Source organism: Doryrhamphus excisus, chromosome 15 (genome assembly GCF_030265055.1).
Source record: "Doryrhamphus excisus isolate RoL2022-K1 chromosome 15, RoL_Dexc_1.0, whole genome shotgun sequence".
Lineage (NCBI taxonomy): Eukaryota > Metazoa > Chordata > Actinopteri > Syngnathiformes > Syngnathidae > Doryrhamphus > Doryrhamphus excisus.
Window position 1 is genome coordinate 18,785,342 of NC_080480.1, and position 25,662 is coordinate 18,811,003.

Below are 25,662 nucleotides of genomic sequence, written 5' to 3' on the forward strand. Positions count from 1 at the left end.
CACACACCATGTAAACATCTGTCTGTCCATTCACACACACCATGTAAACATCTGTCTGTCCATTCACACACACCATGTAAACATCTGTCTGTCCATTCACACACACCATGTAAACATCTGTCTGTCCATTCACACACACCATGTAAACATCTGTCTGTCCATTCACACACACCATGTAAACATCTGTCTGTCCATTCACACACACCATGTAAACATCTGTCTGTCCATTCACACACACCATGTAAACATCTGTCTGTCCATTCACACACACCATGTAAACATCTGTCTGTCCATTCACACACACCATGTAAACATCTGTCTGGCCATTCACACACACCATGTAAACATCTGTCTGTCCATTCACACACACCATGTAAACATCTGTCTGGCCATTCACACACACGATGTAAACATCTGTCTGGCCATTCACACACACCATGTAAACATCTGTCTGTCCATTCACACACACGATATAAACATCTGTCTGTCCATTCACACACACCATGTAAACATCTGTCTGGCCATTCACACACACCATGTAAACATCTGTCTGTCCATTCACACACACCATGTAAACATCTGTCTGTCCATTCACACACACCATGTAAACATCTGTCTGGCCATTCACACACACCATGTAAACATCTGTCTGTCCATTCACACACACCATGTAAACATCTGTCTGGCCATTCACACACACCATGTAAACATCTGTCTGTCCATTCACACACACCATGTAAACATCTGTCTGTCCATTCACACACACCATGTAAACATCTGTCTGTCCATTCACACACACGATGTAAACATCTGTCTGTCCATTCACACACACCATGTAAACATCTGTCTGTCCATTCACACACACGATATAAACATCTGTCTGTCCATTCACACACACCATGTAAACATCTGTCTGTCCATTCACACACACCATGTAAACATCTGTCTGGCCATTCACACACACCATGTAAACATCTGTCTGGCCATTCACACACACCATGTAAACATCTGTCTGTCCATTCACACACACCATGTAAACATCTGTCTGGCCATTCACACACACCATGTAAACATCTGTCTGGCCATTCACACACACCATGTAAACATCTGTCTGGCCATTCACACACACCATGTAAACATCTGTCTGTCCATTCACACACACCATGTAAACATCTGTCTGTCCATTCACACACCATGTAAACATCTGTCTGTCCATTCACACACACCATGTAAACATCTGTCTGGCCATTCACACACACGATGTAAACATCTGTCTGGCCATTCACACACACGATGTAAACATCTGTCTGTCCATTCACACACAATGTAAACATCTGTCTGTCCATTCACACACAATGTAAACATCTGTCTGTCCATTCACACACAATGTAAACATCTGTCTATTCACACACACACACAATGTAAACATCTGTCTATTCACACACACACACACACAATATAATCTGTCTGTCCATTCACACAATGTATAGCCATTTCCACACACTCCTAAACATCTGTCCATACACATGCACAATGCGTATGTATGTCCATTCACGCACATATGTAAAGGTGTCCATACACATATGTACATTCACACACACATGTAAACTTGGCCATACACACGTATGTCCACTCATACACACATAAACATGTCCATACACACGTATGTCCATACACACACACATAAACATGTCCATACACACGTATGTCCATACACACACACATAAACATGTCCATACACACGTATGTCCATACACACACACATAAACATGTCCATACACACGTATGTCCATACACACACACATAAACATGTCCATACACACGTATGTCCATACACACGTATGTCCATACACACACACATAAACATGTCCATACACACGTATGTCCATACACACACACATAAACATGTCCATACACACGTATGTCCATACACACACACATAAACATGTCCATACACACGTATGTCCATACACACACACATAAACATGTCCATACACACGTATGTCCATACACACACACATAAACATGTCCATACACACGTATGTCCATACACACACACATAAACATGTCCATACACACGTATGTCCAAACACAGGTAAACACGTTGTGAGCAGGAACAGGAAGTAGTAGACAAAGAGCAACACTGAACAATCCTTTATTTATTCATGTTTCGATATTTGTTTATTTTTTATTTGAAATTAAAATGTTGGACACACTTAGAAAAGACAGCATCTGCATAGAGTTGTCATCTTAAAGATCCATGGGGGGGCAAAGAGCGAGAGTTCGGGGGGGGGTGTACTGGCACGTCACGTGAACTAAACAGAACAGCCAACAGCAGAACGAGAGAAGGGGGGGGGGCTGTTGCGAATCTCGGGGCGTGTCTTAAGTGTGGGGGGGACAGATCGCTTTTACGTTACACTACACACACATACACACGAAAAGAAACAGGACACAAGTTGCATTTCCTGCCAAAGTTGGGCGGACCGGACGACTGTCGGTCCGGTGGTCATGGCCGCCTCCCCCTGGTGGCGTCTCCTGTATTGCACACTTATTAAAGGTCGGCCTGTGGGAGGTGGAAGGGGCGGGCCAAACAGAAGCCAATGGATGGCTGCACCAATGAAAGGGGGGCCTTGACTAAAATGGCGGGAAGCACTTCGATCAGAGGAGCCAGTGGGCGGAGCCTCTGCTTCTGCGTTACTTTCGGGGACTGAAGAGGACGCAGACGTCCGAGATGCCAGCAACTTTGTCAGGAAGAGAATTCTACGTAAACATGCAGGTCTTCTTTTGTCTCTTATTTACAATAATTACATTATTGTTTATGTTGACAACAACCAAGTCTTTCCTGTTGGCCACGTGTCCTCTCCCCAGACTCCTCCCATTAATACTGACGCCCCAACGTTGTCACGGCAACGAGGAGGAGTTTTGGAAATTGTTTCAGGAAGACAAAGAGCTTCATCGTCGGACTACAAACATGGAGGACCGCATGCTAACGGCTGACGGCGGGCGGGTCTTTGGAGCGGTCGTCTCCGGTGACTCGGTGAGCTTTGCTTTGGTTTGCGTGGCCAACGTGAAAAGCGACTTGTGTTGTTGTGCTCTTGAACGTTCCTTCGCTCGACCAACACATTCCCTGGGGGGCGGGGGTCGGGTGGGGCGGGGGTGCGGAGCCGTTGTGTGAAAAGAAGCAGGAAGCGAGCTAACGTGCTAACAAAGGCGGAGCTAATGACCAGTAAAGTGCACAACATGGCGGCAGGTCAGGACACGAAAAACATCACCATGCAAACTCCACAACGCTTTGCATGCCTTTAAAATGATTGATAATATTTGGACTTGAATAAGAGCTTTTATACGGGGGCATTGATCCACACCGCCATCTTTCCAAAAACAAACGTCAACACAGAAAGACAGGAACCTTCATGCCGCCATGTTTGCGTTTGTCGAGGGGACGATGATGGCGCGCGCACACACACCTACACACACACCTACACACACACACATATCAAAGACGCTGGCTGGTGCTACGACGACGTCCTCGCCGTGACGACACTGACGTCATCTTGATGACCGCTGAGCGGTCTGGAGAGGAGCTCTTGATTGGCGGACTGGCGGCGAGCGAGGAGGCGGGGACAAGCGTACGTTTCATTTCAACACAACACAGAGCAGAGGCGCAAACTTTGGTGAACAAACATGTTGCTTTTGGTTTTGGGAATGAAAAATAAAATAGAAACTCTCTTTTTGTCACGTCACGCTACGCTTTTGTTTGTCACAAAGCCACAACACGACATCTACAGCTAACAGCGACTACACAACACGCACTACTTCAACAAAGCCGATCCCACTTCCTGTTGGCGTCCGAGCCGCCATGCCAGATGTTAGCGTGACTCGCTACGCCAACGCTAACATAGCACTAGCTTCCAGTCACTTGTCAGACAACAACACTGACAGTTATTGCTTGAACGCCGAGTGCGGTTTGTGATGTTAGTGCCGTTTGTTTGCCTCACAGGGAGTGCGGCAGTGGTAACGGCGGCCTCAGCGGAGGCGGGCGGGCCTTTGTATCACAGAACTGAGACAACACACCTACATCAACTCAACGCCCGTTTTGCTAACGGCAACAAAGCAAAAGGTGTGCTCGCTAGCTAACACACAATGTTTACAACATGCACATGGATGGGGGGGGGGGGGGTTGGGGGTTGGCTTCCTGCTCCAAGCATCTTTAGTCTCAGTCTCAACACTGACACCACTCAACAAAAGCTAAGCTAAAGCTAAGCGGGCAGGGGGCATGTGACACGAGTATTGTGTGTGTGCATCACATGACTCCAGGAGGAGGGGTAGCCTCTCCCGGTTGGTAGCACCATGACGACCACAAACACACTCGGCCAGATGGCGACGAGGACGGCTCAGGCGAACTCAACAGGAAGTCATAGAACACATGCACAAGAACAGCAGCACCACGCAATAACGAGTCCGCAAACGTTCCCCATGAAAAGCAAATTTGGCCGCAGCATTCGGTTGGGGGGGGGGGCGTGGTGTCTGTGGTCAAGGGGCGGGACGCGTCGCGCTTGTGTCTAAACTGCATAGATTGACTCTCCAATGAGTTCCCACCCCCCTGACTCCACCCCTCTAGCCCTCGCATCACCTGGCGGTCAAAGATAACGCTCCAGACACCCTCCCAGCACCCCCATGTCCCCCTCCCCCAGTGGGGGGCCACTTTGAACGCTGACTGACGGGAGAGACCAATAAGGGGTGATTTCAGAGCAAAGTTGGGGATGGGGGGTCATTCTGCGGGACGGCATTCCATACATGCTTACGCTATTCCGGGACATTCCATCTCGAACTAGGTGGGCATTCTAGCTAGCAATAAGGCTGCCAGAGTGCTCGTCCCGCAGAAGCCCCGCCTCGCGGCACTCGCCATCACCGTCCTCCCGAAAAACGAAAGCATAGGTTGAGAAGACAGAAAGAAAAACATGTAGCCGGCGCGTGCGTAGCTTGCTATGTTTACATCGATACGTTTACCGGAACCGTCCATTTACACGGTGGTGCGTTGATTGTGTGTTTGATTTGGTGGGAATGTTGGACCTCGGCCCACCCCAAGAATGTCCCGTTTGCTGATTGGTTATCTTCTTGCATTTGTGGTTCAAGTTTTTGGGCTTTTTCCTTCTCCAGCTGGCGTCGTCATGGCGACAGGAAGCTCAGAAGCCCAGTGTCCCGCCGATAGTTGATGCCAAAACGACGCCCAGGATGACGCAGCAGATGATGATCATGATCTTTTTCTGTGGGCGACACAGGAAGCACGCTGCCACGTCAACACAAGCATCATGCCGCTAATGTCGCTTGCTAATCCAATTGAAGCTAACGTGACATTGACAGTCCGCAGCTGGGACTGCTCACCGCTACCCCGATGAGGGTCAGGATCACACGTGGCAAAGTTGTGCCATTCGTGCCAACTCATGCGTCGACGTTGTTCCCCCGGGTCCTAGTGCCAGGGCAGCACCATTGTTCCCCCGGGTCCTAGTGCCAGGGCAGCGCCATTGTTCCCCCGGGTCCTAGTGCCAGGGCAGCGCCATTGTTCCCCCGGGTCCTAGTGCCAGGGCAGCGCCATTGTACCCCGGGTCCTAGTGCCAGGGCAGCTCCCATGGTTCCCCCGGGTCCTAGTGCCAGGGCAGCTCCCATTGTTCCCCCCGGGGCCTCCTGAAGGTTTGTGCCATGGAGGGCCGAGACACTGCAGGTTTTCTTTCCAGGTTGATTTTAATGATCAACTGGTTGGAGAGAAAACAATGCAGCGGCCCTGGCACTAGGACCCAGGGGCAACATTGTAGCTGCCCTGGCATTTGGACCCAGGGGCAACATTGTAGCTGCCCTGGCACTAGTACCAAGGGGGAACAAGGAAGTCATGGCACAAGGATCCAGGGGCAACAATAAAGCTGCCCTGGCAATAGGACCCAGGGGGAACGAGGAAGACGTCATGGCACTAGGACCCAGGGGCAACAATGTAGCTGCCCTGGCACTAGGACCCAGGGGGAACAGTGTGGCTGCCCTGATGCGAGGACCTAGGGGGAACAAGGGAGACGTCATGGCACTGGGACCCAGGGGGAACAAGGGAGACGTCATGGCACTCGGACCCAGGGGGAACAAGGAAGACGTCATGGCACTTGGACCCAGGGGGAACAAGGAAGACGTCATGGCACTTGGACCCAGGGGGAACAGGGGAGACGTCATGGCACTCGGACCCAGGGGGAACAAGGAAGACGTCATGGCACTCGGACCCAGGGGGAGCAAGTGAGACGTCATGACACTCGGACCCAGGGGGAGCAAGGGAGACGTCATGGCACACACAAGTGTGACTCCTGAGTGGGGTTGTTGCTGCAAAACGTGAATGACGTAACATGCTAACATGTAACATGCTAACATGTTACATGCTAACATGTTACATGCTAACTTGAAGAGAGAAGAAAGGGCATGAAGAAGGTAAATGCAAGTCGACGAGTCATTGACAGGCTAGTGTGCTAGCTAAGGATGCGCAAACGTGACAGAAAACAATATGTCTGCTCGGAAACCCCCCGGGTGGTTGATCAAGTTCTGGTTCTGGTTCGGTTGGTGTTTGCGGTTACCTTGCGGGCTTGGCTCTGGTACTTGACGGCCTTCTTGGTGTCAGACACGGCTCGCTCCACGTAGTCCACCGAGTGTTCCACATTGTACTCAATTCTGTCGATCATCTCGCCCTGGAAACGCAGCACACGTCAGCGGCTCGACTCCCCGACTCCCTCGAGTCGGCGTTCTCCCCCCAGCCGGCGTACCTGACTCTCCACCAGCATCGCCATGTCCACGAACATGTCATGCAACTCGCGGATGCTGTTCTCCAACTTGATGATCTCAGTGTGTCGAGTCTCGATCTCGTTAAGAGCCTGTTTGGTCATCTGGGAGTCCATCTTAATCTGGAGGGGGCAGGTACAGCACGTTAGCAAACCACAGAGGAAGCCGTCTGACCAGCACAGGGCTGGGTTGACACCATCCCGCTTCCATCGGGCCCGCTTCCATCATCATCGTCATCCATCATCGAGTCTTTGACTGGCCAAGTCGCTGAAAGTCAAAGTCTGGAACAAGTCACAGGTCACTGACGGGTCAAGTCACTGAGGAGTCAAGTCTTGAACAGGTCGGGCTCCTTGGTGACCTTTGACCTGGGAAAGCATTGGCTGAAGTCAACGTGTGGCATCACAGGCGGGCCCGGTCACATGACCCTCTAGTCATGTGACCCGGGCTTTTGGTGCTTTTAGGATGAAGGGGCGGGATAATGTGAGGTTGCCCCTTCAAATTAAAAGCTGGTGCGGCGTCCTACCCTCTGGCGTCACGTGACACGGGCCGTATTCACTTGATGTGTCAGCGCACCCGGAGGCTGTGAGCGGCCATGTTGGCCAGCTCAGGTGCGGTGCTTACATCATCGGTGAAGATGGCCAGCTTGCCACTCTCCAACATGTCCTCCAGCTCCTCGTTGGTGGTGGTTCTTCCAGCTGTGCACACACACACGCACACCCGGGTGTTAGCACGCGTTGTGTGTGTGTGTGTGTGTGTGTGTGCGTGCGCGGCACGTGCACGGCACGTGCGTGGCACGGCACGTGCGCACTCACTGATCTCCAGCTGCCTCTGGATGCGGTCCTTGCAGCGGTCGCGGTATTTGGACTGCGTGGTGTTGTACTCGGTCATCACCTCCACAAACTTGCGGGACAGCGTGGAGTGCTGCGGGACGACACGCGCGTCGGTCAAGGCCGCGTCCAGCACGCGCACGCGGCCTTGACCAACGCCTCGCCGCCGACTCACCTGCGTCTTGCGGATCCTGAGGTCTGCCGAAGATCTGTTGAGGCCTTCTTCCTGCTCGATGCTCTGCTCGATTGCTGCAAGAGGGCACACTCGTGCTTTTATTGTGAAAAAGCAAATATGGACATTCGACTTCCTGGAGTGAAACTACCTTTTAATTTTGAACGAACTTTATTGGCTGTCTTCTTGATGTCAGCTGTGAGATCCTCCAACTCCTGTTTGGTCTCTGCAAAAGTCACGCGACAATCACTTCCTGTCAGTGTGCAGCATTAGCCACATGCTAGTTAGCATTAGCCACAGGAAACATTGCCAAGCGGTGCTCGCTGCAGTGCTTGGGATTTATGACAACTGCAGCGTTGTTGCATCTTCATCCTCCTCCTGGTGCGTCATTGGCTGCCGTGTCTCCCAGCACGCTGCGTTTCCACCCCACGATTTCAAAGTAAAATACCTTTGTGCAGGAGGAGAAACAAGTGGGATGGACTCACTTGTAGCGCCGGACGCAGATGGCTTGTGAGGTTAGCATGTAGCATGTAGCATGCAGCATGCAGCATGCAGCGTGCACACGCAAAGAAGCAAGGAAGGCTTTGAGAAACAAGGAATGATGGGAGACAAAAAAGAGGCTGGATTACGCAGCAACATGCATTATGATATCATCGATCATGTGACTGGCCAGGAAGTGGAATTGTGTACGTCAACTGATGAGCGTGAAACAGGAAGTGAAGTGCGTGCATCTGCTAGCAGGACGCCTTGAGCAGTGACGCGGGCGGCCACACGCTTGGTGCTTCCTCGGTCAGCATCAGGCGTTGGCTCCAGGAAACATGGATGACATTTGCTTACTTTCGTCAGGGTTGGGCGCAGCCAAGATGGCGCTGTGCTGCTTCTTCACCTGCTCCACATCTTCAGACAGCTTCTCTATGCATCCTCGAATCTCCTCCACCTGGCAAGACAGGAAATGATGTCATCACAGGCCCGTCCTCATCGTGCCAATCAGCATGTTGAGGAGGAAGACGTTACCTGCTCAAAGAACTCATCCATGAAGTGGTCTCGGTCCACCTGCACCACCTCCTCGTCGTCATCGCTGTCCTTGGCCTGTCAACGCCAAAGCGCACGACACAGGAAATCAAGCTGTGGCCAATCACCGCACAGAAAGCTCAACAAAGCGGACAACGCACACACTGCATGAAGGCAAGAATGCCCTTCACAATAAAAGCCCGTGGAACAAAACGGCAACTGTTTCCCACAAAACACATTCATGTAGATGTCAGTAGAAGATGCAAGCTAGCTGCCGCCTGGTGCTGCTAGCCGCTAACCGCTAACCCAGTACTACCTGCCAGGGTCCGGTTGTCGGCAGCTAAATGCACAGGTGAGGAAGGTGGCGGACACGTGGGCTTAGACTCTTTTCTTGGTTGCATCGCTCAACTGCAGTGGAGCACAAGCCCTGCAGCCTTCACTCTGGGGGCGGAACCGGGGGAGTCTGTTGGGAGGATGAGCTCTGCTGCCCCTCGGTGGAAGGGTGCTAGCTCAGGGGGGCCAGTGGTGGCCATCTCGTAATCACCCTTGCCTTGTAGTTTCTGGAGTACATCTCCAGGAGGGGGCGGGGGCGGGGGCGTGCTGCATGGACAGCCTGTCCTCCATAGAACACTGCCCAGGACAACAGCAACACCACTGGCCTAAAAACCTATCCACACGTAAACACGTAAACACGTAAACACGACACGGAGAGCAACAGATGCTGTCTGGAAGCCGTCGCTCTGGCCGAGATTCTGGGATCTCGGCGGACAGCTATCGCTGATCTGAAGCTGGCCGATTGTTGGAATGTTTGATTCCTGTGTGAAAGCATGCCGACGTTTCAGAGGAGGCGGCCGTGGAATCGATGAAACCAAACAAATGACCATTTGGACGAGAAGCAAGAAATCCAAGGAAACGCTGCACGAATAGGTGCAGATCCTGAAAGTACTTGTTGGATGGAAATGGAATTCTATTTAGCGATCGCTAGGCGGTCCGGCGGCGTGGTCATTTAGAATAAAGGCTAAGCTAATGCTAATTGGACTTGATGTCGTGTTGTGTATGCTAGCTCAGTGGGGTTGAGATGATGGCTGGGCCCTGCCTTGCCTTGCTGTTGGATGCTAAGCGTGCTAACATGGAGATTGGGTATCCCTCACCACTCACTGACTTGCTGGCACGGGCTTTTGTTTTCCCCTCCTCTCGTCAAGTGGCCGTTTGGGTTCGCAGGCCTCGCCGCACCCAAGACCCGGTGCAGCTTGCAACTGGCTTTAGGTTTGGTTTAAGCTGCCTTTAGACTGGGTTTAAGTTGGGTCCGCCCCGAGCCTCAACACAAACCTTCCCAGAGACACCCACGCTGATCCCGGTCTCCTGCCATCGTCACACGCTCTTACCACAATACCAGGAGAAAAGACCCAGCTCCTTCTACCTTCTACCGTGTCCCGGCCACACCCTGCTAAGACGCCAACGCCCAGGTCCCGCCACGAGCCCACATTGTCCTAGAGACTCTCGATAGGCACGCTTCCTGGGAGGAGAAGCACTACGCTACGAGGATGTCTGCAGAAGAAACATGAAAGCACTCCACCGGCAGGACCTTCCAGCCAGGACACACCCCCAACGGGCGCCTCCAGCTGAGCAAGACGGGAGCAGAAAAAGCCAAACAACTGCACTTAAACTCCACTACCGCCCCGTCCCTTCAAACACCGCCCTGCCCCAGCACACCCCACAGTCACCGTGTACACCCGCCACCGAGCCCCATCCATGCATCCATGCATCCATGCAGGCATGCCGCCAAGTAGGAGATGCACATGCATGAATCAATGTCATCAATGTACACTATATATATATATATTATCAATACCTTTCTATACCATGCTAATGTACACTATATATATATATATTATCAATACCTTTCTATACCATGCTAATATACACTATATATATATATATATATATATATATATATATATATATATATATTATCAATACCTTTCTATACCATGCTAATGTACACTATATATATATATATCAATACCTTTCTATACCATGCTAATGTACACTATATATATTATCAATACCTTTCTATACCATGCTAATATACGCTATATATATATATATATTATCAACACCTTTCTATACCATGCTAATATACGCTATATATATATATTACCAATACCTTTCTATACCATGCTAATATACGCTATATATATATATATATATATATATATTATCAATACCTTTCTATACCATGCTAATGTCATTGATGTACACTGAAATCACTGCTGGGGGGTCAGAGGCAAAGATGAAGACAGTGATAGTGGGGGAGGGGAGGACATGGAATGGGGGAGGGGCAGGATGGAGTCAGCAGGCTTTACGGGATGGGGGAGAGGCAGAGCGGCCGTTTCCAAAATGTCTCCTATAAAAACGTCTTTCCTTCCTTCCTTCCTTCCTTCCTTCCTTCCTTCCTTTCCTTCCGGTGATGTCATCAGCCAGGAAGTTGTGGCGGATGTGGTCACGTGACGTCTGTCCACGGGGGGTGAGTCCATCTGCTCCAGTTGTGCACGTTGTCGTGCATGTGAGCCGATTGTAAAAACGTGGTCAGGTGGTCAGTGCGACGCATCAACGCATGGGCAGCCATCTTGGAAGAAGACATGACAATGGCGTGTTTTCCAGCATCTTCTCCTGCTTGTGTCACCTTCCACTCTTTCCTTTTCCTCTTGCAGACTGGGCGGAACCACAAGACACACCTGGAGGCGCTGGCCTGGACTCTACTTCCTGTTCGCCTCACCTTTTTATCCCGTGTCTTTCTCAGTGGGCTGTCGTTGGAAGAAGCTTTAGCATCCTGGCTGCTTCAAGCTAACATCCGTCCTTTCATTCCACCAATGGAATGGGCCACCTTGGACCCCCCCACCTTGGACCCCCCCACACTCTTGGCTCTCTTCCAGTCGACCCCCGTCCAAGACCCCTTGGCCACCTCCCGCTTTCTTCCATCAAGAAGAAAATTCATTGATCCTCTTTCTCATCTCCAGGACTCAACACCACCAGCTGACACCTGATTGGCCAGCTGGAACGTGCACGCGTGTGCGCGTGTGCGCGTGTGAAGGAGCCACATCAGTAAATACACACAGGAAGTGAGCAGAGAATCACGCCAGCATGTCAAAGTGACCTCGTGCACGCTGCCATCCACGCCTGCTTTGCCCTTGACTTGGCGAGAGCGTGCCCGTGGGCACACGCGCGCACAAGTGCACGTGCACGTGCACACTCGCCGGGTGGCAGAGAGCAGTTGAACATTCCGGAATGTTCTTTCCATGGAGTCAAAGGTGTGGACCATGTGACAGGAAGTTGATGACATGATGGCTGGTGAGATCAAATCCTTCTACTTTTCATTAAGGCATGCATCACAGCATATCATAGCATGCATCACATCATATGACATATGCATATGTCACAGCATATCATAGCATCCCATAGTATATCACAGCATATCATAGCAAAAACAGGCCAAAGCAGTGAGATGTGATTTGTTTCTGTGATGAACGAAGAGTTCTTCATTCGTTCATTTTCCACCGCTAGCGGTCTGGGCTGCTAGCATCACGTGCTAACAAAGCTAACCGCTAGCATTTAGTGATGACACAAGTCAGCAAGCCGCTTGGGGAGACATGGAGGATGATATCGATAGATCTAGCTATCGATGGATCGATTGATTGATGCTGTGGGTGCAGCACCCCCCCCCCCCCCCCCCGCCCCCAGGAAGCATCAGCTGTTGTAAAGACGGAATGAAGAAAGCGCCATAAAAAGGGTGAGGCTGTAGAATAATGACACCCCCCCGGGAGTGGGGGGGGGGGCATTGTGATAACAAATCAGAATTTTGTTCTTCAGGTCATCCTGCGCGCGAGCCTCGTGCACGCGGCGACGCGCGCTCCAAAGGAAAGCGCGAGGCCTCTGCGTCGGAGCCCGCGAAAAAAGGCATAATGTCACGTTCCAACACTGTCTTGACCCCCGCCGCTCACGCGCCTCGCGCCTCGCGATCAATCACGTGAGAAAAGGTCCGTGGGAAGAAGGCGCGCGTGCAGGTCATCATTCAATCTTCATCATCACTTTGTATGCACGGCGTGAAGATGTACGTGCACGGAGGCCGCGCCACGCGCACGCAAGAAGATGTAAGGATGTAGGAATCAAGGAAGAAGGAAATGTCAGCTTACACTCCGCAGTTCCGCCGTGCGATCCTTCATGGCTGCTTGACGATGAGGAGTAGGCTCTTCTGTCCGGGAGGGGTGGGGGCTCTAAGATGAAGAGTAGACCTGCTCTCGACGGGGGCGGGGGGGGGGGGCTTCCGACGCCTCTGTCGTCGTTTTATCGAGCAGAAAATTCCCAAAGAGGATGTCGGGCCGATGAAGAGCGGGATTGACGGGGGAAGAACGCGACGTGCCTCTTCGTCTTCTTCGACGGATCGGTTGCCCCCCTCCTGTAATCTTGAAAGCGCCTCGTGTGCTCCAGCTGCCCCCCCCGGCTGTCCTCTTCCTCCTCTTCCTCGTCGGTGCGGTCACAGTGTGGCCCCGCAACGCAGCAGCGGGACGAGCGAGTGGGGGAGGGGCGGGGAGGAGAGCGGTACTGATGCTGCAGAAAAAGAGGGGGAGGGGCGAGTGATGCGGAGGGGAGATCGTCAGTGCGCATGCGCCCCCCATGTGATGGGGTGATGTTTTCAGGTGTGTCCTCACCGACGATCTCCCCCCCCCCCCCCCCCCCCCCCCCGCTGGCAGCACATGTCTAGTTTTTAGGGTCCCTCTGGGGCCTGGGCCACACATTCATGTTTACTCCTATTTATAGAGGTTTCTATCGCATACACCCTGTACACCATCTACACCACCTGTACACATACACACCATCTACACACACCACCTATACACACCATCTAGACACAACATCTACACCACCTATACACATACACACCATCTACACCACCTATACACATACACACCATCTACACACACCATCTACACACACCATCTACACACACCATCTACACACACCATCTACACACACCACCTATACACACCATCTATACACACCATCTACACACACCATCTACACACACCACCTATACACACCATCTATACACACCATCTACACACACCATCTACACACACCATCTATACACACCATCTATACACACCACCTATACACACCATCTACACCGTGTACACCATGTCATACCTTTCCATGGGACAGTGTCAGGTAGTCAGTGTGCAGCTTGGGTAACACAACAGGAATCTTCTGATGACAAAGGCTTCCTACTGATGGTGGAGGTGGACACCATCCTACTGGTGGTGGACACCATCCTACTGGTGGTGGACACCATCCTACTGGTGGTGGACACCATCCTACTGGTAGTGGACACCATCCTACTGGTGGTGGACACCATCCTACTGATGGTGGAGGTGGACACCATCCTACTGGTGGTGGACACCATCCTACTGGTGGTGGACACCATCCTACTGGTGGTGGACACCATCCTACTGGTAGTGGACACCATCCTACTGGTGGTGGACACCATCCTACTGGTAGTGGACACCATCCTACTGGTGGTGGGGGTGGACACCATCCTACTGGTGGTGGGGGTGGACACCATCCTACTGGTGGTGGACACCATCCTACTGGTGGTGGGGGTGGACACCATCCTACTGGTGGTGGACACCATCCTACTGGTGGTGGACACCATCCTACTGGTGATGGACACCACCCTACTGGTGGTGGACACCATCCTACTGGTGGTGGACACCATCCTACTGGTGGTGGACACCATCCTACTGGTGGTGGACACCATCCTACTGGTGGTGGACACCATCCTACTGGTGGTGGGGGTGGACACCATCCTACTGGTGGTGGACACCATCCTACTGGTGGTGGGGGTGGACACCATCCTACTGGTGGTGGACACCATCCTACTGGTGGTGGACACCATCCTACTGGTGGTGGACACCATCCTACTGGTGGTGGACACCATCCTACTGGTGGTGGGGGTGGACACCATCCTACTGGTGGTGGGGGTGGACACCATCCTACTGGTGGTGGACACCATCCTACTGGTGGTGGACACCATCCTACTGGTGATGGACACCACCCTACTGGTGGTGGACACCATCCTACTGGTGGTGGACACCATCCTACTGGTGGTGGACACCATCCTACTGGTGGTGGGGGTGGACACCATCCTACTGGTGGTGGACACCATCCTACTGGTGGTGGGGGTGGACACCATCCTACTGGTGGTGGACACCATCCTACTGGTGGTGGACACCATCCTACTGGTGGTGGACACCATCCTACTGGTGGTGGACACCATCCTACTGGTGGTGGACACCATCCTACTGGTGGTGGGGGTGGACACCATCCTACTGGTGGTGGGGGTGGACACCATCCTACTGGTGGTGGACACCATCCTACTGGTGGTGGGGGTGGACACCATCCTACTGGTGGTGGGGGTGGACACCATCCTACTGGTGGTGGGGGTGGACACCATCCTACTGGTGGTGGGGGTGGTGTCCTGGGTGTGGAGGTGAGTTCCCATCCCTGTACGTTGGCAGGGGAACTCAGTGGTTGTCTTTCATCTCCAACTGTATTCTTGGGTTCCTCTCCTCTTTCCTCTGACTTCATTCCTTCATGGAATGACCAGGAACGTTATTGAACCATCACACAATTTCATGTTTGTAACAAAAGATTATTTTAAACTAGATTGGATCAGAATCCAAAAGGTGTGTATCGTGTGTGTATATATGTACAGTGAAGAAAATAAGTATTTGAACACCCTGCTATTTTGCTATTTCTCCCACTTAGAAATCATGGAGGGGTCTGAAATTTTCATCGTAGGTGCATGTCCACTGTGAGAGAGATAAACTAAAAAGAAAAATCCAGAAATCACAATGCATGATTTTTTAACAATTTATTTGTGTGATACAGCTGCAAATAAGTATTTGAACACCTGTGTATCATCTAGAATTCTGACCCTGAAAGACCTGTTAGTCTGCCCATTAGAAGTCCACCTGCACTCCATGTATCATCCTGAATCAGATGCACCTGTTTGAGGTCGTTAGCTGCATAAAGACACCTGTCCACCCCATACAATCAGTAAGACTTTAACTTGTAACATGGCGAAGACCAAAGAGCTGTCCAAAGACACCAGAGACAAAATTGTACACCTCCACAAGGCTGGAAAGGGCTACGGAGCAATTACCAAGCAGCTTGGTGAAAAAAGGTCCACTGTTGGAGCTATCATTAGAAAATGGAAGAAGCTAAACATGACGGTCAATCTCAATCGGAGTGGAGCCCCATGCAAGATATCACCTCGTGGGGTCTCAATGATTCTAAGAAAGGTGAGGAATCAGCCCAGAACTACACGACAGGACTTGGTCAATGACCTGAAAAGAGCTGGGACCACCGTTTCCAAGGTTACTGTAGGTAATACACTAAGACGTCATGATGTGAAATCATGCATGGCACGAAAGGTTCCCCTGCTTAAACCAGCACATGTCAAGGCCCGTCTTAAGTTTGCATATGACCATTTGGATGATACAGAGGAGTCATGGGAGAAAGTTTTATGGTCAGATGAGACCAAAATAGAACTTTTTGGTCATAATTCCAATAAGCGTGTTTGGAGGAAGAAGAATGAAGAGTACAATCCGAAGAACACCATCCCTACTGTGAAGCATGGGGGTGGTAGCATCATGCTTTGGGGGTGTTTTTCTGCACATGGGACAGGACGAGTGCACTGCATTAAAGAGAGGATGACTGGGGCCGTGTATTGTGAGATTTTGGGGAACAACCTCCTTCCCTCTGTCAGAGCATTGAAGATGGGTCGTGGCTGGGTCTTCCAACACGACAACGACCCGAAGCACACAGCCAGGAAAACCAAGGAGTGGCTCCGTAAGAAGCATATCAAGGTTCTAGCATGGCCCAGCCAGTCTCCAGACCTGAACCCAATCGAAAATCTTTGGAGGGAGCTCAAACTCCGTGTTTCTCAGCGACAGCCCAGAAACCTGACTGATCTAGAGAAGATCTGTGTGGAGGAGTGGGCCAAGATCCCTCCTGCAGTGTGTGCAAACCTGGTGAAAAACTACAGGAAACGTTTGACCTCTGTAATAGCAAACAAAGGCTACTGTACCAAATATTAACATTCATTTTCTCAGGTGTTCAAATACTTATTAGCAGCTGTATCACACAAATAAATTGTTAAAAAATCATGCATTGTGATTTCTGGATTTTTCTTTTTAGTTTATCTCTCTCACAGTGGACATGCACCTACGATGAAAATTTCAGACCCCTCCATGATTTCTAAGTGGGAGAAATAGCAAAATAGCAGGGTGTTCAAATACTTATTTTCTTCACTGTATATATGTACTATGTATGTGTGTATATATATATACATATGTGTGTGTGTGTGTATGTATATATATATATATATATATATATATATATATATATATATATATATATATATATATATATATATATATATATATATATATATATATATATATATATATATATATATATATATATATATATATATATATATATAGTGTGTATATGCATGTTTGGCGACACCTGGTGGACGGAATAATGAAGGATCCACCGAAATGCTGCCTTGCAGTGTCCGTGGGTAAAATGGCCATCTATGCTGACATTTCGGAACGTGCTGTTTGAGAGGCCATATTGTTTAGGAAAGTATGCTATTGTGATGCTAGTTGTGTACATGTTGGAGATTGCAGCTGCTGTGCTATCCGGACGTATAGTAACTGTTATATGGAGTATATTGCAGTATGTAATGTATGTGTTTATTGGCCACAACAATCAGGATCAGTGGTGCTGCTTTGCTGCCGACTGCCTGTGTGGAGTTGCATTGCACCCCTGAGTGTCATGGGCGGAGCTTCCTGGCACACCTGCAGCCAATTTCCTTAAGCCCTGCTATGCGGCCTGCTCTTCCCGGAAGGCCAATCGTACCTTGGATAGGATTGGACAAGGCATCCATGCCTTGTGTTTCCTGGGTGGGCGGATACATGTATGTATGTGTATGTATATATGTACGTATGGATAGGTGTATGTATGTATGATATCATATATGTGCCCCGCCACCGTGTACATGTGCAAGCGCCTTTGGAGCAATCAAACTCCAACCTCACGACGGTTAGCTTGTGACGTCACTACACAGGAGGGTCAGCGTCTCTCCAGTCCCGTAAAGCAGGGAAAAGACGCGCACAACAAAGTGTGTGGGCGTATGTGTGCCGCAGCTTGCCCGCGTGCCTGAGCCGGAAGTGCAGGGTTCCTTTGTCGTGCCCACGCGTACACAGCAGTCGGTCCCATGTAGCCGCGGCGACGGTGAGATTAGCTAAACGAGCGCGACGGTAATCACGAGTGCTGGGCTTGCTTTCTTCAAACAAAATGGCGCCCCAACATGTGGGCGGGAAAAACAGCTGCGCTTTTACACCAGTCTTTAAGGTACCTCCGGAGCACAGCGTGCACAGCCGCAGACTACACTGACCAGCACGAGCGGAGCGGCGCCCACGCATCCATCCAGCCAGGCAGCCAGCCAGCCAGCCAGGCAGCCAGCAAGCAGCCCAGCAAGCAGCCAGCCGAGCACTCACTTCACCGACCCCAACTTCGGCCAGGCGGCGCCGCGCTACGCGGGCTGGGCTACTTGGCGATGAACAAGCCGCTAGCATGAACGGGGCCGTGTACATTCCGTTCTTCCAGGGCCAGCTCGAGTCTGTTCTGGAGCAGGTCGTCCAACTCGCCGTCCAAGAGATTAGCTCGACGGTGGGTTCGAGCCTTAATGCGCTGCTGCTCGAAGCCACCGTCAAGGAGCAGGAGAACCGCCGCCTCCGGCTCCGCCTTCAGGCGTGGGAGAACCGCGGCCAAGCCCATAGTGGCACCGCCGAGGTGGTCGGGAAGCAGAAGGCGGGCCGAGCGACGGCCGACGAGAGGCCGGGCGGCAGCAGGACAAAGCCCGAGCAGCCTCACGGCCGCGGGGGGCGCGACGCCGAGCCCTGCGCTCCGAGAGACACCATCCGTCTGGAGCAGCGAGGACGCGTCCTAGGTAGGCGGCACCCACACGTTAGCAAGTGCCGCTGGTGGCACGCACGTTGCGTAACCGGATGCGCCACATGACACGCGAGCTCACGGTGATGATTTATGGTCTCGGTGGGGTTGGGGTTCGGGGGCGGGGGGCAGGAGATGCAACGAAAAGCAAGGAAATCGATCTTTGGGCAGGTGACCCAGGTAGTCCTTGCAGCCAATCATTCCAGTAACGGGAATGCCAGGCCCTCCGGGAAGTGACCTGCCTGAGCGCTAAGCATGACATCACACTTGAGCGCTAAGCATGACATCACACTTGAGCGCTAAGCATGACATCACACTTGAGCGCTAAGCATGACATCACACTTGAGCGCTAAGCATGACATCACACTTGAGCGCTAAGCATGACATCACACTTGAGCGCTAAGCATGACATCACACTTGAGCGCTAAGCATGACATCACACTTGAGCGCTAAGCATGACATCACACTTGAGCGCTAAGCATGACATCACACTTGAGCGCTAAGCATGACATCATACGCTGCTGTCTCGGGACGTAAACGCCACATCTCGTCCTTTTTGGAACGTGTTCCAGCGTTGCGTTCTCGTGTTAGAAGATGCCAAGGCATCAGCTAATGAGGGTTGTGAGCCCTGAAAGCGGTCTTGGATGGTTCTGCATTTGGGCCGGGCGATGTGGACCAAAACTCATTTAGCATATATGGAGGCTGGCAAAAGCCACAGGCAAATATGCGTGCAAAGGTTTATTCAAATGTAAACCATTCAGAACAAATAAAATCGAATATTGACTTTTGGGAAACATGGTTGATAGCGTCTTCATGCACTCCCGCTATGCAGCCGCTCCTCCTGCGTATCTCCGTGGATATCTCAGCGTGGCAAAGGGGTGCTCAAAGCTAACAGCTGCATAAGCCAATGTGTGCTACCAACCTAGCAAGATCAACATCCATAGCTGGACTAAATGGATGTGCACGAGAGCTGGGACAACAAATAATACGTCGACGCAAGAACTGCACGTCGATGCATCGTCATTCAGAATAAAAAAAAAAAGGCGGCGGCCGCAGTGAGTCGGGGGAGAAGAAAAGATCTCGCAATAGGATGTCAGGAGTACGGGAGTAGTTTCCCCTTAAAGGTAACGATTGGGTGGCCTGTGCAAAATGGAGATGGCGTTCCATAAAAGCACTACCGTGATGCACCAGCTTTTGTGGAGGAGAAGAACTTTTGTTTCTTTCCTCGTTTGTGGTGATTAACCCCATCATTCGTCCAAACCGCCACGTAACCCGCCGTGTGCTCCGGCCTCGCAATCACAGCGCATGAGCCCACTCAAACCCACACGGAGTGAGACAATTAACGTGATTTGCTGTATCGGTCAAACTATGGGGAGCAAATGAATGAAAGGACACGGGTCCTTGTTGATGCTCTGCTTTGTTCCCTCAGACCAGCTGAAGGCGGTGATGGAGCAGGTCCTGGACTTCGCCATGTGCGAGCTGAAGAAGATTGTGGAAGCCTCGTTTGATGACCTCCTGCTGGAAATCACCAAGAAGGAGCACGAGCAGCAGGTGCTGGAGGACAGACTGGACAAGAGGGGGGGAGGAGCCAGAGGCGGAGGACGGCGGGGGTCCGAGAATGACTCGGTGTCACCCAGCGGGTCCGAGGACGCCCGTGAGGACCCGGCAGCCTTGACCAGTGGTGCGTTTTTTCATCGACAGCGATGTTGCCTTTTTGCACGTGCACTCACTGTCCCCGCCCCTTTTCTCCTTGACAGACCCCGCCCACCAGCCCGACTTACCTGTCTCCCAGGACTGGGTCCCCATTTTAGACAAGGTCTTTGGACAGAAGTGGTGCAGTGATGCCTGGCAGGCCAAGGAGTCCTCAGGAGGGGGGGGGGACGGCGAGGGCGACGTGCCGCCGCCTCCTGTTACGTTGGAGACCCTGGAGCCTTCTCCATCCTCTCCTCAGCAGGACCCCCGTTGGACGCCTCTGGAGGACATGGATGTGTTCTCCCCCGATGAGGACACCGGGGGCGGGACCAAACCCTCCCCTGCCCCCCCACTGAGCCTGGAAGGTGAGGACGCTGTTATTTTCTCTCTCGGCTCACAACGACCCCTCCCCTTCTCCGCACAGGTCGCCGCTCGTCCGCCTCCATGTTGCAGCGCCTGCTGACGTTCCCGTCTCAGCTGCTGGACCACGACAACCCGGGTATGGCCCACAAGGCGTCTCAGGACGTCAAGGACCCCCGTGATGATGACGTCAGGCTACCTGACCCCACCTCCTCGTTGACCCCGACGACCAAGCGGCGGCAGCAGGAGGAGGAAGAGGAGGAGAGAAAGAAGAAGGTACCGCTGCCATGACGAATTGGATGCATTTCAAAGTAAAAGCATGACCATGCGACTACAATGATGTTTATTATTAAGTAGAACGTTGACTGTTGACATTCAGTTCCTCGGGTTGTCTTAGACGACGTCTCTCCTCCTCCGAGCAGGCGTCATCACTTCATGCTCTAGGTAGGATACAGCAGTCAAACCAGATAGGACAGCTATAGTCTAGTTTGTCCTGAAAGACTAGGTAGGATACAGCAGTCAAACCAGATAGGACAGCTATAGTCTAGTTTGTCCTGAAAGACTAGGTAGGATACAGCAGTCAAACCAGATAGGACAGCTATAGTCTAGTTTGTCCTGAAAGACTAGGTAGGATACAGCAGTCAGACCAGATAGGACAGCTATAGTCTAGTTTGTCCTGAAAGACTACTAGGTAGGATACAGCAGTCAGACCAGATAGGACAGCTATAGTCTAGTTTGTCCTGAAAGACTAGGTAGAATACAGCAGTCAGACCAGATAGGACAGCTGTAGTCTAGTTTGTCCTGAAAGACTACTAGGTAGGATACAGCAGTCAGACCAGATAGGACAGCTATAGTCTAGTTTGTCCTGAAAGACTAGGTAGGACACGGTAGTCAGACCAGATAGGACAGCTGTAGTCTAGTTTATGCTGAAAGACTAGGTAGGACACAGCAGTCAGACCAGATAGGACAGCTGTAGTCTAGTTTATGCTGAAAGACTAGGTAGGACACAGCAGTCAGACCAGATAGGACAGCTGTAGTCTAGTTTATGCTGAAAGACTAGGTAGGACACGGCAGTCAGACCAGATAGGACAGCTGTAGTCTAGTTTATGCTGAAAGACTAGGTAGGACACAGCAGTCAGACCAGATAGGACAGCTGTAGTCTAGTTTATGCTGAAAGACTAGGTAGGACACGGCCGCCAGAGCAGATAGGACAGCTGTAGTCTAGTTTATGCTGAAAGACTAGGTAGGACACAGCAGTCAGACCAGATAGGACAGCTGTAGTCTAGTTTATGCTGAAAGACTAGGTAGGACACAGCAGTCAGACCAGATAGGACAGCTGTAGTCTAGTTTATGCTGAAAGACTAGGTAGGACACGGTAGTCAGACCAGATAGGACAGCTGTAGTCTAGTATATGCTGAAAGACTAGGTAGGACACAGCAGTCAGACCAGATAGGACAGCTGTAGTCTAGTTTATACTGAAAGACTAGGTAGGACACGACAGTCAGACCAGATAGGACAGCTGTAGTCTAGTTTATGCTGAAAGACTAGGTAGGACACGGCCGTCAGAGCAGATAGGACAGCTGTAGTCTAGTTTATACTGAAAGACTAGGTAGGACACGGCCGTCAGAGCAGATAGGACAGCTGTAGTCTAGTTTATGCTGAAAGACTAGGTAGGACACAGCAGTCAGACCAGATAGGACAGCTGTAGTCTAGTTTATGCTGAAAGACTAGGTAGGACACAGCAGTCAGACCAGATAGGACAGCTGTAGTCTAGTTTATGCTGAAAGACTAGGTAGGACACGGCCGTCAGAGCAGTAAGGAAGGATGTTTGTGTGCAGAAGAGGCGCCGTAAGGTTTGGTTGCAGTGCGACGACTGTGGCGGCAGGTTCAGTCACGTGACCCCGCTGGGCGCCGTCAGCGACTCCCCATGGCAGTGTTCAGACTGTGGCCAAAGGTTGGTGTCGACGGGCCGCCCTGAGGAGCGCCATTGCGGGGCCGATGGCAACGCGGGAGCGGGCGGCGGTTCAAGATGATTGAGGGTAGCGACCTGATGGCCTTCCGTTCTTGCTCTTGTGCTCCCGAAAAGGAAGAAAGAGTTCAGCAACTGCAACCTCACTTTTCTCCTGACAGGACCAGCGATGGTTCCACCGTGGACTTCCTGCTCGTTCCTCGCGTCTGGGAAAAGCCGAAAATGCGCCGGACTAAAAGACGCGTGACGGCGGCAGCCTGACGACTTACTGTCTGTCGGCAAAGCAACTCCTCCTCTCCAGGAAATGGATCCACGCCACTTCCTGCTGGATTGCTGGGATCTTATTTCCTGTTTCCTGCTGTGCTCCTTGTGGTCATGTGACCTCAGCAGGTCCGTTGAGTGAGGATGACGAGGAGGAGGAACTTGGCTCCATTTGTTGTTTGCTCTTGTCACGTTTCCTCTGGACGATGACGGACCTTGCTAACGTGACGTGACCAAGTAGCTCCATTCCATGAAGGACTCGGCCGTTCTTGTCCTTCCGTGTGAGCGCCCCCTTGGACCCCGGCCCCCCACACGTCCCCGTCCCTCACCTGACGTCCATGCAGACCTTTACCTCAGACCGCTCCATGGAACGGCTTCTTTGGAGGTTTGATAGGAGGTTGCTGGTTCAATTCCTCGCAGACCAAACTGGCCGAGTCATGATGCGACCTTTGACCTTGGATGACACATCAAAGGGCAGCGTGAACGAAGGGTGTCAATAATCCATAATAATAATCCTAATCCATAATAAACCTGTCAGTCTTCACACGCCGACACACGACAACATGGACTCGTCTTACCCAGTCTTGTCCTGGTTGACCCGGACCTTTTAGTGGACCCATGTTGGACAGGGAAGGGAAGCTTCTATGGGACCAAGATTCTTTGTCATGTTTTTCATGCAATACCTTTCGTACCTGTCCCTTTTTGTATTCCAGAGGTTGACCTTGATACGACCTTTGTGTCTCAGGCCAGTTGATCTTGACAATAATGTGTCCTGTATGACGACCTTTGCATAGTGTCGATGGCAAGATGAATAAATGTTGCTTGTCTTTTCCCTGATCGGGTCCCCCAGCAGAAAAAGGACGGGTGGGACTTGTGATGCTTTCCCACGTTTCTGGCTTATAAATGGAGTGGGAATGTTGTATTCTGCTGTTAAACCATTCCAAAGTTTCCTGAACTTGGTGCATTTGGAAGAAGTTATGGATGGCTCAAAACACCTGCTTTCAGAAGGCGTGGTAAAACTGCCCCTTTGTGATGTCACAGAGATGTAGCCGTAACCATGTCAACTCCCTGCCCTCCCCCAAGCGCTCGTTGGCTTGGACGGGAATGCCGCATTTGTTTCCAACTCCTAAAGACGCCACCATCAGGCACAAGTGGTTGGACTCCCTGATTCCCCAATCTGGACTGTTAAGTAAACATGGGCCCCTCTGCTGCTGGACTCGCCCCCAAACTTGCTGAAGCCCTACGCCTTTCCAACGTGACTTGGTGGTGTGGAAGAGTCAGAAGAGCCAGCAGTTAGTCAGTTTATCCGTGTCCTACCTGTCTGATTTAGGGGGAGTCATGGAGCAAAAGCGCTTGTCTGTGTAGCACTATAGGGTGTGCATACGGGGAGCGGGGTCGCTAATAGCCCTTCCCGCCACGATGAGTGGCCCCCATTTCGGGTTACCCATACTGTAGAAAAGCGAAGGCTAAAAAGCATGCTAAAGTGGGGTTGGGTGACAGTTTGTATATACCGGTATAGGTTCTTCCAATGATGGAAAATGACTTGGTATGACTTGGTATGACTTGCTACATGGTAAAGCAGAGTTGATGGCAGCGTGCCGCGGTGGATACACGAGATGAATGAAATGCTGTCGTTTGATTCATCTGTCGTGTACTCGGCGGACCTCCTGACCTAAACGGGTTGAATCTCCTGGTCCAGAGGGTGAATAGAAGCTAGCAGGGGTTAGCGTAATATAGGACGCCAAGACGTGTGTGCGACTGGTGCCGGATGAGTATATTTTCACCGCGTGTTTGAATTCTCTAATGTAAGGAAGGTCTTACGATGTCCGAAGTTGTGAAAAAAATGTGAGAATAGGTTTATTTTGAATGCAGCTCGTCTTGGATGTAAATACTCGCTTCCGTGACCGTCCTTCTGCCCCATGTCTGCCAGATGATGATAATATCTTCCATATGCAGTTGGAATTCCATGGGCGACGACATCTTCTTGACAAGCACCGGCATGGCAGTCGGCTGAAGATGTAGTAGCAATGCGTGCCGAGGCTGACATCATGAGAACAGTTAACCAGATTGTTACCAGTAAATACGTGTGCTTTACCATTTCAGACAAGTTTTTATACAAGACTCGGCTGAATTTACATCTGACCTCGTCATCTGGCCATACATGTTAAGGTCCATATAGCCCAACCCTATGCTATGGTATGTCGCTGCTCCACCCAAAGGGCCCAATGTGGGCATCGCAGGTCCCCCTGTAAAAGATGTGATATTTTTGTCATAGTATTCCATAAATGTTGTTTGCTCATCAGATGATGTGGCGTGGATGTTTGGACTTTGTCACTGATCGCCACTATTTATGCTAGTCTCAACTTTCCAAGCAGGAAATGAGGTGCATGTGGCGCCGTAACCCAAGGTAAGGGGACTTGGATCCTGATTGGGTGTGGGTATATCTTACATGTGTTGGTGTTCCCCTCCCTCAAAACGCT

At 51.2% G+C, this 25,662-nt stretch overlaps 2 protein-coding genes across 3 annotated transcripts; one reads left to right on the forward strand and one right to left on the reverse strand.

Moving 5' to 3' along the window:
• Nucleotides 1-2,139: 2,139 nt before the first annotated feature.
• stx1b (syntaxin 1B) lies at nt 2,140-13,393 on the reverse strand. The gene is made up of 10 exons (XM_058048216.1): nt 13,011-13,393; nt 8,821-8,895; nt 8,644-8,743; nt 7,958-8,032; nt 7,810-7,883; nt 7,620-7,728; nt 7,429-7,502; nt 6,792-6,929; nt 6,606-6,716; nt 2,140-5,267 (listed from the first exon to the last, which is right to left on the reverse strand). The coding sequence occupies exons 1-10, from the start codon at nt 13,038-13,040 to the stop codon at nt 5,187-5,189; spliced, it is 867 nt and encodes a 288-aa protein (XP_057904199.1). The 5' UTR covers nt 13,041-13,393; the 3' UTR covers nt 2,140-5,186.
• si:dkeyp-113d7.10 (uncharacterized) lies at nt 11,838-24,130 on the forward strand. Of its 2 annotated transcripts, none has more exons than XM_058048206.1 (6): nt 11,838-12,168; nt 20,330-20,581; nt 20,658-20,957; nt 21,017-21,228; nt 22,791-22,991; nt 23,083-24,130. In XM_058048206.1, the coding sequence occupies exons 1-5, from the start codon at nt 12,159-12,161 to the stop codon at nt 22,983-22,985; spliced, it is 969 nt and encodes a 322-aa protein (XP_057904189.1). In that variant the 5' UTR covers nt 11,838-12,158; the 3' UTR covers nt 22,986-22,991; nt 23,083-24,130. The 2 variants fall into 2 exon arrangements, with proteins under 2 accessions (XP_057904189.1, XP_057904188.1); XM_058048205.1 differs by lacking the exon at nt 11,838-12,168 and adding an exon at nt 17,916-18,898.
• Nucleotides 24,131-25,662: the final 1,532 nt, after the last annotated feature.

What these genes read in the sequence shown, in the direction of transcription:
- si:dkeyp-113d7.10 (XM_058048205.1), top strand. Translation starts at nt 18,523, where the DNA reads ATGAACGGGGCCGTGTACATTCCGTTCTTCCAGGGCCAGCTCGAGTCT. An exon ending in GCAGCGAGGACGCGTCCTAG is followed by an intron (nt 18,899 to 20,329) that starts GTAGGCGGCACC and finishes TTGTTCCCTCAG; the next exon opens with ACCAGCTGAAGGCGGTGATG. An exon ending in AGGAGGAGAGAAAGAAGAAG is followed by an intron (nt 21,229 to 22,790) that starts GTACCGCTGCCA and finishes GTTTGTGTGCAG; the next exon opens with AAGAGGCGCCGTAAGGTTTG.
- stx1b (XM_058048216.1), bottom strand. Translation starts at nt 13,040, where the DNA reads ATGAAGGATCGCACGGCGGAACTGCGGAGT. An exon ending in TGGATGAGTTCTTTGAGCAG is followed by an intron (nt 8,744 to 8,820) that starts GTAACGTCTTCC and finishes CTGTCTTGCCAG; the next exon opens with GTGGAGGAGATTCGAGGATG. An exon ending in TGGCCATCTTCACCGATGAT is followed by an intron (nt 6,930 to 7,428) that starts GTAAGCACCGCA and finishes TGCCCCCTCCAG; the next exon opens with ATTAAGATGGACTCCCAGAT.